Genomic DNA, 13842 nt, shown 5'->3' on the forward strand with positions numbered 1-13842 from the left:
GTACCGGAGCCCCTGCCACGGCCGGGCCGGTGGCGGCGGCGGGCGGCGCGGCCCCGTGCGGGGCGGGACTGACCCGGCGATGAGGATGATGATGCGCAGCGGGTCGCGGGCGATGGTGAAGAGGAAGAGGCCGAGCGCGGGCCCGAAGGCGATGAAGGTGCACCCGAAGAACACGGCGAGCGTCATGGCGCCGCCGCCGCGGGCCGCCGCGCGCCGGAACGCGCCGGAACGCGCCGGAACGGACCGCACGGCGCCGGAACGGACCGCACGGCACCGAACCGCTCCGCCCGGCCCGCGCCGCGCCCGCCGCGCTTCCGGGTCGCCGTGACGTCACCGCGCCGCCGCCGGCGGAAGGGCCGCGGGGGGCGGGGCCACGGCGGTGAGGGGCGGGGCCACGACAGGGGGTATCGCTATGGGGGCGGAGCCACCGGGGAGGGGCGGAGCCACTGCGGGAGAGGCGTGGCCAAGCCAGGGAGGGGCGTGGCCAGGGCGGGGTGGGGCGGGCCCGGGAGCCGCGCCCCGCGCCCGTCTGACGGGGGGAAGCGGAGCCGTCGGGGGCGGGGGGGACACGATCGGTGCAACCTGGATTTGGGGCAAAAAGCCCCAGAGTGGGGACTGGGGCCGCGCTGGGGCTGCGCGGGCAGCTGCGGGGCCGGAGCGGAGCCAAGGGGTGCGGGGAAGAGGCCCCCCCGCGCAGGGGGCAGGGGACGGCGCGGCGGGAGGCGCCGGGCGGGGCGGGAGCCCCGGGGCTCCCGCACCCAAAGGGACCAAAGGGCGGGTGGGCGGGCGGGACCGCGGCGCCCGGCGTGGAGCCGGATCCTGCAGCCAGCGGAGCTGGATCCTGCAGCCAGGATCCTGCAGCCAGGCAGAGCCAGGATCCTGCAGCCAGGCGGAGCCGGGATCCTGCAGCCAGAGACGAAAAATCCTGCAGCCGGGATCCTGCAGCCAGGCAGAGCCAGGATCCTGCAGCCAGGCGGAGCCGGGATCCTGCAGCCAGCGGAGCTGGATCCTGCAGCCAGGATCCTGCAGCCAGGCGGAGCCACTTCGTGCAGGGTGTGCATGGGAACCGAGAGGCCGGAGCGGCCAGCGGAGACACGGGGGCTCGTGGCAGAGTTTGGCCGTAGAGCAACGGGTGCCATGAGGCCCCGCGCTGGCACCCATAGGCGCTGGCGAGCGGCTGTTTGCAGGGCGGGCGCACCCCGGGCAGGAGGAGAGAGATGGGGCAGAGACAGCGCTCAGTGGGGCAGTGACAGCGCGCAGTGGGGCAGTGACAGAGCACCGTGGGGCAGTGACAGCGCCCGGGCGAGCGCCCCGTGTGAGGGCAGCCAGCGGCGAGGCCTCCCGAGCTGCGAGCGCGGCGGTGCCGGCAGCACCTGGCAGGAAGGGGATGCGCTCGTGCCCTCCTTTCCTGCGCACAGCCAGCAGAGCACAGCAGATAACGGGATTGATCCCGGCCTGTCGGGTGACAGCCTGGTTGAGGGGCCAGCGTGGCTTGTGTTTCCTGGCTGCGGGAGGCTCTGCTTTTGGAGGGATATCCGCCTGCTGGCGTGGGGCTGCAGGGCTCCGTGCGACTCATGGAGAGAGCCCGAGCAGGGCCAGGACTAGACCGTGGCTCTGGCTCTGCAGGGGAGCGCTCTCCCCTTCGGTGTCAGCGAGGGAGGAGGCGCATCCCGCTCCTCTTCGCTTTGGCCAAGGGAAAAAGGAACAAGCCAGGAGGGAACTTCCTGAGCGCCTCAGGAATCCAGTGCCTATTGTAGTGGTATGTGCCGGTCGAGATTAGACCGCTGTCCCTGGGCGGGTGCTGGGGCCCGCTCATGGGAAGTACAGCCCGTACGCGGGGTAAGCGGCTGGCCGGGAGGTGCCCGGCAGCAGTGTGTGCACGTGTGGACACACGCTTGTTGTCGTTGGCATGAACCGTGCAAGGCCCTGCATGGAATGGGGGTGAACGCCGCGAGGCCCCCCCAGTGCTGCACGGCTCATGTTGTGATGGGGACACACTGGTGGCCTGTTGCTATCCATGCACAGCTGGTTGGGGAGGTCAGTTCAGTCGTTGAGTTCCCTCCCGTTTCCTCCCCACTCACACACCAAGGAAGAGCTGGAGATGGGGGAAGGCAGCCCAGACTGTGCGTTATCACCCCCGGCCCTCCGCAGCCACGGAGGGCATCCTTGCAATGCACCCACTGCCCCATAGCGAGCCCCATAGCGCCTCCCAGGCACGAGCAAGGTAGGGGAACCCCACCACATCTCCCGGACGTGTCCAGGACGTGGATGTGGACACACTCCTGGTGTGTCCATACGCACCCATAAGGACGCAGCACTCTCATCCGTCTTGTCAAACTGCTTTAATATTTGGACATGAAGACAGGACAGAGCCGTTGCGGCTGTGCACAGACAAGACACCCTCAAGCCACGGTGTAAGGCTGCAGGGTTTCCCTTCTCAATGGATGTGTGGATTTGGCCAAGACGCAGTTCAGCTGATGACGTCCAGAGCGTGCCAGTGGGGTGCACGTGTGGGGCGGGGAAGAGGGACGGGGGCTCCCCAAGGCAGCTCAGAGGTTGTTCAGCTCCAACAAGGTCTGGTCCAGGACCTGGTGGATGCCAACGTTCTCCTCTTTGGCACTGGCCAGACTCTCTGTGAACACAAGGGGCACAGCCACACGCACAGGCACACGCGCACCCGGGCACAGAGCCACGCACGCAACACCACGCACGGACACACGCACACGAAGGGACACGTCAGCGGGAAACAGCGCCCCACGGAGCGGGGCCTCCCTCGGAGCCGAGGCTGCGCAAGCAGCCCCCATGCCGGCAGGGATGAGCCCCGTCGCTCCAGGACCCGCCAAGGTGGCCAGGCCACCCGGGCCAGTCTCTGAGAACGACTGATTCCTGCTCTCCAAACGCTGCCCTTCGGCTTCTCCCTCCTCCCAACACATGCCAAGGCCTGGGCACGCTCAGCGGCCGGCCGCGCGACACGGCCTCGTGGCTCCCGTTCTCCACAAAACATCCTGCCCCGGGCTGCTCCTGGCTGCCTATGGACGTGTGTGTGAGCCCCTGGGAGCGAAAGAGGAGAAGCAGCGCCCGCTCCAAAGAGGAGAAGCAGTGCCCGCTCCAAAGGCCAGCAGTGCTCGGTGAGAACAGGGTGAGACAGCAGCCCGGGAGGACGGGCAGAGGGACAGTGCAGAGAACAAGCAGAACTGAAGAGCTCCACAGGCCAGAGCCTGCCCCGGCTCTGCCTTCCCGGCTGCATCCTCCGGGAAACGGGGATGGGATGCAGGGCTCTGCGGGCCGGGCCCTGCACGGCTGCCCCAGTGCCACATCCCAGCACTGCCGGCCAGGCTCTGCCCCACTGCCCTGTCCCGGTCCCTGGGGCAGCGTGGCCCTGCCTGGTCTGTGCCAGCCCTCCCACAGGGAATCCCTGCTCGCAGGGGACCATTCGGGAGTAATGAGGAAGACACTGGCCGCCTCAGAGGTCGCCATGCCCCTGGGAGCAGGGGGAAGGCAGCAACGCAGGGGCCACCACCACGTCCCTCCCGAGCGGGGCCTAGCTGATGCCAGGGGGCAGCCATGGGGGTCCCAGGACTCTGCGAATTCCCTCCTTCCCCTCCCAGGGAAAACCGGAGAGCTGCGGGGGGCCCTCGGGTCTCCCCGGGCCTGGCTGCCCCTGCTCGGTGGGGTGCAGCGGGGAGCGGGCAGCGCTCGCAGCCCCGGGCGGCCTGGCCCGAGCCGGCCGGGGCGCCGCGCGCAGCTCAGTTGTTAAGCTCGGTAAGGATGACCCGCAGCTCGTTAGTGAGAACACGGTTTTTCTCGGCCTCCTGCCTCGAGCGCTCTAGAGAAAATGAAGACGTCAGCGCAGCAGAGGGAGAGAGAGAGAGAAAGGAGAGTTAGCAAAAAGAGACAGTCCGCCCGGCGAGACCTCGGTGGAGACCCTGCAGCGGCCACGGCCCGGGCGAGCCGGGGCCGGCAGGGAGGCAGCGACGGGACCGTGGGTCCATCCGGTTGGGGAAGGGATGGTGGGCAGGATACGAGGCCAAGGAGGGAGCTGGAGGAGTCACTGAAGCCCCGTTAGGGCCAGGAACTGCCCTTGCGACAGGGAAGTGATGCGAGAGAGATGCCAGGGCTTGGAAGGTGGCAGCAGATGAGGAGAGCGGTGTCCGGGAGCCGGGGAGGTGGCGGGGACAAGGGCACAAAGGGCCCCGTCGTGCGGGGGCCACGGGGGGCTCCACCGGAGGCGGCGCGCGGGCCGCCGCGGGCTGCGATCGGCCACCTCCTGCGCCCGGCTGCCGGCACCCGCGAGACACAGGCGGGAAATGAGCGGGGAGAGCGGGAAACCAGAGCGGCATGAAGAAACCAAAGGAGAAACCAAGGAGAGAAAACGCTTTATTGAGACCGACTCGGTAACGCAGAGGGACAGAACAGAAAAGAAAAACAAAAAGTCGTGAAATGCCAAGTGAACAGCGATGTGCGGAGGACAGACGGGAGGCGGAGGGAAGGGGCAGGGGGCTCTCTGCCTGCCTGGGGAAGGGCTGCCCGCGTGGCCCGGCGCCCGCTCCATCCCTCGGAGGGGGTCCTCTCCTCCCCAGGGAGGACGGTGCTGGAGCAAAGGGGTCCCCCAGCCCAGCTCGGCCCCGCTCCCTCCCCACGGCCGGGGGTGCAGCCGTGGGGAGGCCCCCAGAGCCGCCGACACCCCCTATTCCCTGTGTGCCACGGGCAGCACCGGCACGTCGGGAAGGCCACCCGAAACCCGCAGCTCGCGGGCATGTGGGTGCCGGGCGGGATGCCCCCCGTCCCCACACACCCCCCTAAGCAGCCAGTCCTTGGTGTCCCGCCAGAGAGGGGCAGCGCGGGACCCCCCGAGGGCGCCCAGAGGAGCGGTGCGGAGCAGAGCAGGCGTGGGGGGCAGGAGGCAGCGGGGGGCAGGCAGGGCAGGCGAGCGGGGCCGGGGGTGGCGGGCGGGGGGTGGCGGTGCGGGTGGCCGGCGGGGGCTCAGAGGGACGTGATGTCGTTAAGCGCATTGTCCAGCTCCTCGCTGATGGCTTTGTACTTCATCTTCTGCGCATACACCTCGTCTGCAGGCCGGGCGGGGGGCGCGCGGGGGGCGGTGCGGGGGGCGGGTGGCCCCGAGAGAGAGAGCGGCGGTGAGGCGGGAGCGGGCGCCGTGCGCGGTGAGGGCGTGAGGGCAGGGACGCGACACACAGCCCCATCACAGCCCCATCACAGCCCCGACAGCCCCATCCTGGCACCCGTGAGCGCCCCATGCCCCATACCCACGGCAGCCACCCCGGCCATGCCCCATCCCGCTCCAGCCAGGGACAGATGCCAGCGCTGGCCAGGCCATTGCCGGGCGTCCCAGGCCTTCCCAGGCCGCCCGTGCTCCCCACGGGACATTGAGGTGGGACAAGCGAAGGAGTTTTACCTTCTAAATCATCGATGGTTTTCTCCAGCTTCGCCACAGACCGCTCGGCAAACTCTGCTCGGGTCTCAGCCTGCAGGGGCACAGGGGACACAGTTGCAGAACCACGGGGCACAACGGAGGTGTCTTCAGCTGGTGTGGGCTGCACCGGGCCCCAAACCTGCCCCTCTGCATCTCCTTCCATGAGCTCGCCCCTGGGCTCGCTGGTGGAGCTGGTGAGCACGTGGATTTGCCTCCATAGTGGGGCTCAAGAGCTTATTTTGACTGGTTTGAGTTAGTGGAAGCAGGGTTGGCGATGCCCCCATGAGAAAGGCTCCTGTGCAGCCCACGGGAGCCGGGCCGTGACGCTGCTTTGCTTTAGACTGCGCCCAGGAAGGGCAGCATCTTCAGTGCCCTCCTCACGGGAGGCATCTGGACAAAGCACCTTCTTGTGGGACATCCCGTTCATCCCGATCGATTGGAAGCGAGGAATCCATCAGAGACCACACGCTTCACCACTCGTGTGCAACGGAGGCTGCACGGATCACCACCAACCCAGTGTGGCTTGAAGTACAAGCGTGCGGGGCATGAGCTGCAGCCAGCCCACGTCCCCCGAGCAGGACACCAGGGACACTTCCAGGAGGGCGGCAAGAGGGATTTATGCAGCGCAGCCACAGCGAGGGAGAACAAGAAGGAACCTCTCAGTCGAAGGTCAGGCTGTGCTAATGCTCTGCCTGGCCCAGAGCCCTCCTTCCCAGTCTTTGTGGTAACCTCCAAGTCTTCTTTCAGTATCAATCAAGCATTAATAAATTAATCTTGTGTCTTTCTCAACACCTTGTGCCTCTTTTTTGTTTTTAGCAAAGGCTGAGCTGGCACTGTGGGAGCTGAGGTGAGCATTGGGAGCAGAGCATGGCACAGGGCCAGGGACAACGGGGTGGGAAAGGGTGTCCTAATGGAGCTGTGCCCGCTCCTGCCAAGGGGATCTTCCCTTGGGACACAAGTGTTGTCCCCCCCAGAGGGTACAGGGAGACATCCCAAGGGCGGAGAGACCCCGTGGAGCACCCCAGCGCCGAGCACAAGGCATCCTGCCCGCCAGCCTCTCTCCTCACCTCCTTCAGCTTCTCCCCTAGAAGCTTGATTTCCTCCTCGTACTTGTCCTCCTTGGTGGAATACTGCGGAGAGAGAGGGCACCGGTGAGGCTGGCAGCACGGCCGCGGCCGCACGTCACCCCGGCCCCCCCGCCAGGCCCCCCGCACGGCTGGCCCCTCTCCCAGCCCCAACTCAGCCAGCTCCTACCTTGTCGGCTTGGGCCTCCAGGGACTTCAAGTTGTTGGTGACAATTTTCAGCTCCTCCTCTAGGTCACCACATTTACTACATCCCAAGCAGGGGCCGCCAGGTGAGGGAGTGGGGAGAGGGGCAGGCGGAGGACAGAGAGGAGCCGACAGAGCAGGTGCGGGGGAAGGAGGAAAGAAAGAGAGAGAACAAGTTGAGAGGGGAGAAGAAAACAGCAAACGCAGGCGGAAGAGGAGCAGAGGCGCCGTGGCCGTGAGCGGCAGCTGCTGGGACGCATCCGTTCCCCATAGCTCCTGGGCATGGGGTGCCCCCCACAAGCAGCGTGCCCAGCGCGCCCCGTCCACGGGGCCCCGGCTCCGGCGCGGGCTGCCCGCCCGGCCAGGGCAAGGGAAGGGGAGGCGGTGGCCGAGGCAGCGGTGTGCGGAGGAGAGAGGCAGCTCGTGTGGGTCGAGAGACGGAGATGGAGAGAGAGGGGCTGCCGCGCGGCTCCCCGCTTCCCTGCCGCTGCAGTACCTCTTCCTCTGCGGCCATGAGGGATTTGAGAGTCTGGTCCATGGTCCGCAGCTCTTCTTCCAACTGTCTCACACGGCTGGGGGTGGGAAGAGGGGGCACCCCGGGGGGGGCGAGCAGAGAACAGGGTCAAACGTGCTCCGGGCAGCCCCGCTCCCCGGTGACCACCCTGGGGGCCTCCCCTGGCCCTGGCGTGGACCTTGCCAGGCGAGGGACATCCCCGAGCCGGGGGATCCCTGGGGACCTTGCCGGGTGAGGGACATCCCTGAGCCGGGGGATCCCTGGGGACCCGGGCCCAGAGCTGCGGGCGTCGGGAGCGACCCACCGCCAGCGCTGCCACTCACCTCTCTGCAACCTCTGCCCGCTCCTCCGAGCGCTCCAGCTCTCCCTCAAGGACAACCAGCTTGCGGGCGACCTGTTGGCGGCAGCAGCAGGTTGGTCCCGCTGGGGGACAGGCGGCACCGGGGCAAAGGGGTGCCGTGGGGGTGCCAGTGGTGGCAGATGCGAGTGGTGGCAGCGGAGAGTTACCAGCAAGGAGAGTGTCACTCACCTCCTCATATTTGCGGTCGGCCTCCTCGGCTATGTGCTTCGCCTCTTTCAGCTGCATTTCCTGGAGCTCCATCTTCTCCTCGTCCTTCATGGCCCTGTTTTCGATGACCTTCATGCCTCTGAGGAAAGTCCAAGACAGAAGATGTTACTGCTGTGTGTGACGGGCCGTGACCCAGCTCCTGTGACAGACCCGGCCACGCGCGCCTCAACCCGCCCTCCTCTGCCTCTGGAAATGAGGGGCATCGCCCAGGGACATGGGCACTCGTTGGCCACCCTGGGCATCAGGGTCATGTTGGGGACTGAAAAGTGGCCCCCCGAATGCCCTGGGGTCCCCCCTGACTCGTCATCCAGCCCATGATGAGGGAAACCCGAGGAAACTTCCCACAGCAAAGCTGCTTTTTTCAGGGATGAAGCTCAGAAACAGGAAGCGATGCAGCCTCCAAGCAGCCTGTGGCCATCTCAGTGCTAGAGGGACATTGTGGATGGGCATTAGGGCCATCCCACGCTTCCCAGATGGACCAACACAGAAGACTTTCCTCCACTAGCTCAGCGGCTGCTGATCACGGAGGAAACGTGTCACACCAGGAACACGGTGACGTTTCAGGCCCCGGGAGCTCCTGGGCAGTGGCTGCTAGTGCCATAAAACCTAAGTGCCCTCTGTCTGCATGGCCTTTCCTTGCGAGGTGTGACTGGGGGACCGTCACCGCGCTGGGGCAACGGCCTCGGTGGGGAGCTGGGAACAGGCTGGTTCCCTGTCGCTGCTGCTGCTAAGAGCCAGCCTCAATTCCCGGGTGCCAGGAGCTCTACTGGTGCTCAGCCCCTGGGCGCAGGGGTCTGCTCTGGGACAGAAAACATAGTCTGAGCATCCTCTCGCTTTAGCTACCGCCTGTTATTTTTATATATATATATAAGGATTTTATATTATATGAGGAATCCAAGAGTGCTCTGGAAGTTTCAAAGAACGCACTTATTTGGGGACCTTGCTGTGGGCCTCGCTCTCTCTCTTTGGGGTCTGCAGGAGGGCTGACGGGACCCCCTGAGGGTCACATAAGAAGAACTCTCTGCAGCCTCTCCCGCAGCTCAGCCCTTGCAGCACAGGGCTGATGGGCTCCTGGCGGTGCCCGTGGGCAGGGGATGGGCAGTGCCCCGTTGCACCCCAATCCCTGATGCCCCCAAATCCCCACCGCGAAGCCGAGGGTGAAGCCCAGGGCGCCCTACCCGTCCCTCCCTCGCCACTTCGCACCTCTCGCTCTCATCCGCCGCCTTCTCGGCCTCCTCCAGCTTCTGCAGGGCGGTGGCCAGGCGCTCCTGGGCTCGGTCCAGCTCCTCCTCCACCAGCTGGATGCGGCGGTTCAGGGAAGCCACTTCGGCCTCGGCCTGGCGGGCAAGAAGCGCTGCCGTGAGCCCCGGCCGCAGCAGGGACCGGCCGAGAGACGCCGGCCGCAGGGCACCGACCCACGGCAGCAGCTACCGCGCGCCGAGACACCCTGTGCCAGCCAGGCCGGGTAAGCTGGTGCCCAGCGGCACTGCGAGACCCCTGGGAAGCCGCTGCCACCCGCCCTGCCCTGCCTTCGGACCCCGCTGAGCTCTCCTCTCGCTAACGAGTTCCAGAGGCTAATTGCAAGCTGCACACACATACAGGCATGGAAAGCATTTCTCTGCAATTGCTTCTGCTTTTTGCTGTCACGCACCCTCCTTCGCTCCCGACCCACGTTCCCGCCGGCGCTCGCCCTGCACCCGCCTGGACCCGGCAGTTTGTCCAGGGACACCCAGCTGATAGCGCCGCGTTCAAGGCGCTTTTCCAAGGACAACAGGATTTTCGCTATCCCGTCTTTCGTCCCTAGCACCTCCTTGGATGCTGCTTCATCCTGAAGGGGCAGCCCAGGCACAAGCGCCCGCTGGCCGCGTGTCCCAGCCGTGGACAGCCCGGCTCGACGCTCCCAGCCCCTCCGTCACTCCCCAGGGCACCGGCAGAGGGAAGAGGCGCCTTCCCCGGCCGCCCGTCTGCAGCGGCCATGCTGTCACGGGGATGGTATTTGGGGTTTGCAGAGCAGTGAGTAAAGGAGCAGGAATGCCCCGCGCCGCTCCGCTCCCGAAAAGGCCATCGCAGCCACTTGCGGATTTCCTGTTTATGGAGGCGGCGGCGGAGCGAGCGCGGAGGCTGCCCCGCGGGAGCCCCGCGCGGCCCCACGGAGCCTCCCGGCAGCCCAGACTGGCAGCGCGGCGGCCGTGACGGAGGCAGCGGGCCGCGCAGGCTGGCGGGCGGCCAAGCCGGGCCCCGCGGCACCGGGGCCCCGCGCGTTCCCAGGCTCCGCGCGCGGGGCCCGCGAGCCCGGCCATGGCCCCACGCCAGCCCCTCCAAGCTCTCCCGTTCCGGAAGGCTTCCTGCTCCTGCCGAGGGATGGACGGGAGCGCGGCGGCACTGCAGGGAGCGGCCCTGCGCCCTGGGACACGAGGGGACCCGCGCCAAGCCAGAGGATAATTATCCCAGTTTTCCGCAGGCTGGGACTGGCCTGGCCGGCTGCAGCTCCTGGGCCGCCGGCTCTGCGGTGCTATCCGGCTGCCACATCCCGCTTGCAGAGGGGCCATGGGGCGGCACTGTGTGTCACCCCATGGGGCAGCCCGTGCCACCCCAGGAGCGGGCGCTGCTTCCAGTGCCGCGCTCGCCCCATGCCGCCCATGGGGCTGCTACCCGACCCTGGCAGGCTGCTCCGGCACACGGCAACGCTCCGGGCTCGCCCACGGGCACCCGGGATCTGGCGCCGGGCCCCTTCCCGCGCTCAGGAGACCGGCAGCCGCCCTGGGCGCCGCCGGCTGCCTGGGCCGTGGCCAGCGCGCGAACCCAGCGTGCGGCAGCTCAGGTTGCCGGCGGGCCCGCGGGCAGCCCGGGCGCGTGGCCAGCCCCATGGCGAGGCCGGCAAGCGGCCAGGATGGCCACCCCACCCAGCGCATCCCCTCTGCTGCTCCCCAGTGGGGTGGTCCCCACGGGGGCCACCAAGCGGGGGGCTTGGGCCAGAGCCCGCCGGGACACTGCCCTGCTGCCTTGGGCTGAGCCCATTACCATTATTATTATTATTATCATTATTATTATTATTTTTCCTCGGGAAGTGGCCCCAAAGTGGGTCAGAGTGGTGCCCGGCCGGACGCCGGGAACATGAGCTGTGCGGCAGCGGCCGGGAACGCGATCTGCCCTGCAGGAAGGGGCCGCTTCCTCCACGCGCGGCCCCGAGGACACGAGGCGGGCGCCGCACCCAGCGCTGCCGCCCCCGATAGCGGGAGGATGTCAACGGAGCGGGGACGGCATCGGAAAGAAAAACAGAACGGAAACAGAAAAACACCCGCAGAGCCAGGGAACGACCGGGGCCGGGAAGTGCCGCCCGCTGCTCCCGCGCGGAAGGCTGGGCCGGGCGCGGGAAGCAGAGGGAGCGCTGGCAGTGCTGCGGGCTCTGCGGCTGCTCCGACATCGGCGTCGCGGAGCCTGTGGGAAGCCAGGCCAGGGTCCAGGCCTGGGAATCGTGGGAGCACGTGCTGCCGGCCGCCAATGCACAGCCCTCCTTTCCCAGGATCCGCCGGATCCCAAGGGAGCAGGGCTGCGGGCTGGCCCCTGGCCCGGGCCCGGGCTCTTGTTTTCCGGCCCGGCCTTGCGCCTCCCTGGGGAGAGGCGCTGGGGGCCGAGCGGAGCCCCCGACGCAGCCGCCTGCGCAGCTCCCACCTTCCTCCCGCCCGCGGGACCACAACGTGGCCAGGACGCTGCCCGGAGAGCCCGGCCCGCAGCAGCCGCAAGCTGCCGGAGCACGTGGCAAAAGGGACCCCAGCTTTCCAACAGCCCCATCCCAACAGCTCAGCTCCCAGTGCCAGAACCTGCTGCCGGGAGCAGCGGGAGCCGCGGGACGGGCACCCCTGGGAGGCAGGGCCAGCGGTATCAGTGCCAAGAGGGGCCGTCGCCCGCCTCTCCCCACAGCAGCACCGGAAACGCGGCCGGAGGCCTCGGCTCTGCCCCGCGAGGAGATGCCCCTTCCCAGCGCTGCAGCCTGCGGCACGGAGGGATGCCCGGCAGCGCAGAGCCGCCCGGAGCTGCTCCGAGGTGCCCGAGCCGCCGCGGCGCCCAGGGAGCGCAGCGGAGCCCGCCCGGGGATGCCCCGGAAGGCAGCGGGGCGGCCGCCCACGCCGACAGCGCCGGCGGCAGCGCGAGGACATCCGCGCCGAGCCCCGCACGGCGGCCGGCGACGCCCGCGGGGTCCCGGCTCGGGGCACCCATCCCATCCCATCCCGTCCCGTCCCATCCCACAGGCGGCTCTGGCTCCTCGGCGGGACCCCCAGCCCCTCGGCACCGGCACTGCCGGAGGCGGCCGGCCCCGGCCCCGGCCCCCGCCCCGGCCGGGCCTTACCCGCTCGCGGGCCTGCCGCTCGGCATCGGCCTCGCGCTGCAGGTGCTCGGCGCGCTCCTCGGCCTCATCGGCCACCTGCTGCAGGCTCTGGATCTTCTTCTTGACGGCGTCGATGGAGCTGATGCCGGCCATGGCCCCACGGGGAGGCCGCGCCGCCGAGCCCTTTGTGGGATCCGCGCTGGCTTGGGCAGGAAGCGCTCAGGCAGCGGCCGCTCCCGCCGCCCGCCCTGCCTCCATCCCTTCCTGCTCCTCCTCCTCCTCCTCCTCCTCCTCCTCCTCCTCCCTCTGCTGCTGCTGCTGCCACCGACCGACCGGACCGGGCCCTGCCACGCCGCCCTGCGCGGGCCGCACGGTGCTCCCTGCACAGCGGCACCCGGCGCGGTGCATGGTCATCCCCATCCTGAGCGGGGTGCACGGAGACCCCGCACAGGGTGCAGGAGCCCCCGGCACAGGAGGGTGCACGGAGACCCCGGCATAGGGTGCAGGAACCCCCAGCACAGGGTGCAGGAGCCCCCGGCACAGGGCACGGGGTGCCCCTCTAGGCAGCTCCCCGCAGGCAGCGTGCACAGGGCGCCGTGGCCAAGGAGCAAAGGGACCCAGCAGGAGCCACCGTGTCGCCTGCCAGGGCGCCCTGTCTGCGTGGGAAGGAGCCCGCGTGGGGCTTCTCCTGGGGCGGAGGAGCCCGGGGAGCCTGGGGGGCCAGGGCCGCTGCAGGGGCGGTGGGTCCTCCGGGTGCTGCGGGGGTCTGTTCCCAGCACGGGCAGGGCCAGGGGACACGGGGTGACTCGGGAACCACGGGGTGACCAGTGAGTGCCAGGGGGCAGAGGCTGCTCCTGGGAGCCCCAGGGGCTGGAGGCCGGACCCTGCTCAGCCCCCTGTTGCTGAGTCAGGCGCTGCTGCTCTGCGGCTCCCCGAGCACCCATGGGTGCCCCCGCAGCACCCAGCAGCTCTGCCAGTCTCCCGGCTCCCGGGTCCCTGTCCCGGCCGGAGCGCGTGCCCGCCAGAGCCGAGAGCTGATCCGTGGGGAGGAGGTGGCGCTGGCGTCACTCAATCCTCTGCTAAGGAGCTCTGACAGCTCCTGGGCACCCCGGGCCGCACTTCACACCTGCCTCCGGGAACATGCATTCCCGGGCGGCGCCGGCAGCTGCCGCGGGCTCCCATGGAGCTGGGAAGCGGCGGCCCAGGGCTGGCCCTGATGGGCATTCCCCAGCCATTCCCAGCCATGCCCAGTCATTCCCAGCCATGCCCACGGGCTGCTGTGTCCCCTGTCCTCTCCCATTGCCAGGCACAGCAGCCCGTGGGTCCACACGGCACCCAGGCCCCGGAGAGCCCATGGGACCATCCGTGGGGCAGGCTGGGGCCGGGCGTCCAGGGTGCCCGTGGCCTGGAGGCCGCTGGGCGCCTCCGGTGCCTCCGGCGCTGGCCCCACCCAGGGATGCAGTCACTTCCCAGCAGAGCCCCGTTCCCTCCCACCGGCTCGGGGAATCGCCAAATAAGAGCAAAGTCGCAGCTGGGGAGAGCGCGGGGCGGGAACTCGGGCGAAGCCTTCAGGATCGGGGCCTGGCAACGTCGGAGCTTGGAGTTTGCGTTTCCTTGGGCGCTCGCTGCGCCCACAGGCACGACAGCCCCAAGCAGGGCACCCCACACCTAGTGCAGCCTGCACCAGAGCCCCTGCCAGAGCTGCCTGCCCCACACCTAGTGCAGCCTGCACC

General features: G+C 68.6%; 2 protein-coding genes across 8 annotated transcripts in view; both read right to left on the reverse strand.

Moving 5' to 3' along the window:
• Positions 1–187, reverse strand: part of LOC112952183 (gamma-secretase subunit Aph-1b-like) — a 6510-nt gene extending 6323 nt beyond the window's left edge. Inside the window, exon 1 of the mRNA XM_026044994.1 lies at positions 74–187. Coding sequence (XP_025900779.1) covers positions 74–186 — 113 coding nt within the window. The 5' untranslated portion in view covers position 187. The remainder of the gene's footprint in view (positions 1–73) is intronic.
• Positions 188–2337: 2150 nt separating this feature from the next.
• Positions 2338–13842, reverse strand: part of TPM2 (tropomyosin 2) — a 14921-nt gene continuing 3416 nt past the window's right edge. The window contains exons 1-8 of one of the 7 annotated variants that reach the window (XM_026044995.1): positions 12131–12354; positions 8986–9119; positions 7744–7861; positions 7538–7608; positions 7197–7272; positions 6499–6561; positions 5414–5483; positions 2338–2632 (exon numbers count right to left, since the gene is read on the reverse strand). In XM_026044995.1, the coding sequence (XP_025900780.1) occupies positions 2550–2632; positions 5414–5483; positions 6499–6561; positions 7197–7272; positions 7538–7608; positions 7744–7861; positions 8986–9119; positions 12131–12262 (747 nt within the window). In that variant the 5' untranslated portion in view covers positions 12263–12354 and the 3' untranslated portion in view covers positions 2338–2549. Of the gene's footprint in view, positions 2633–3734; positions 3827–4961; positions 5067–5413; positions 5484–6498; positions 6562–6685; positions 6762–7196; positions 7273–7537; positions 7609–7743; positions 7862–8985; positions 9120–12130; positions 12355–13842 lie in introns of those variants that run through there. The other 6 variants (XM_026044996.1, XM_026045000.1, XM_026044999.1 and 3 more) reach the window with 6 other exon arrangements.

The sequence above is a fragment of the Nothoprocta perdicaria genome, unplaced genomic scaffold (assembly GCF_003342845.1).
Source record: "Nothoprocta perdicaria isolate Ctin4 unplaced genomic scaffold, notPer1 scaffold_393, whole genome shotgun sequence".
In the NCBI taxonomy this organism is placed as follows: Eukaryota; Metazoa; Chordata; class Aves; order Tinamiformes; family Tinamidae; genus Nothoprocta; species Nothoprocta perdicaria.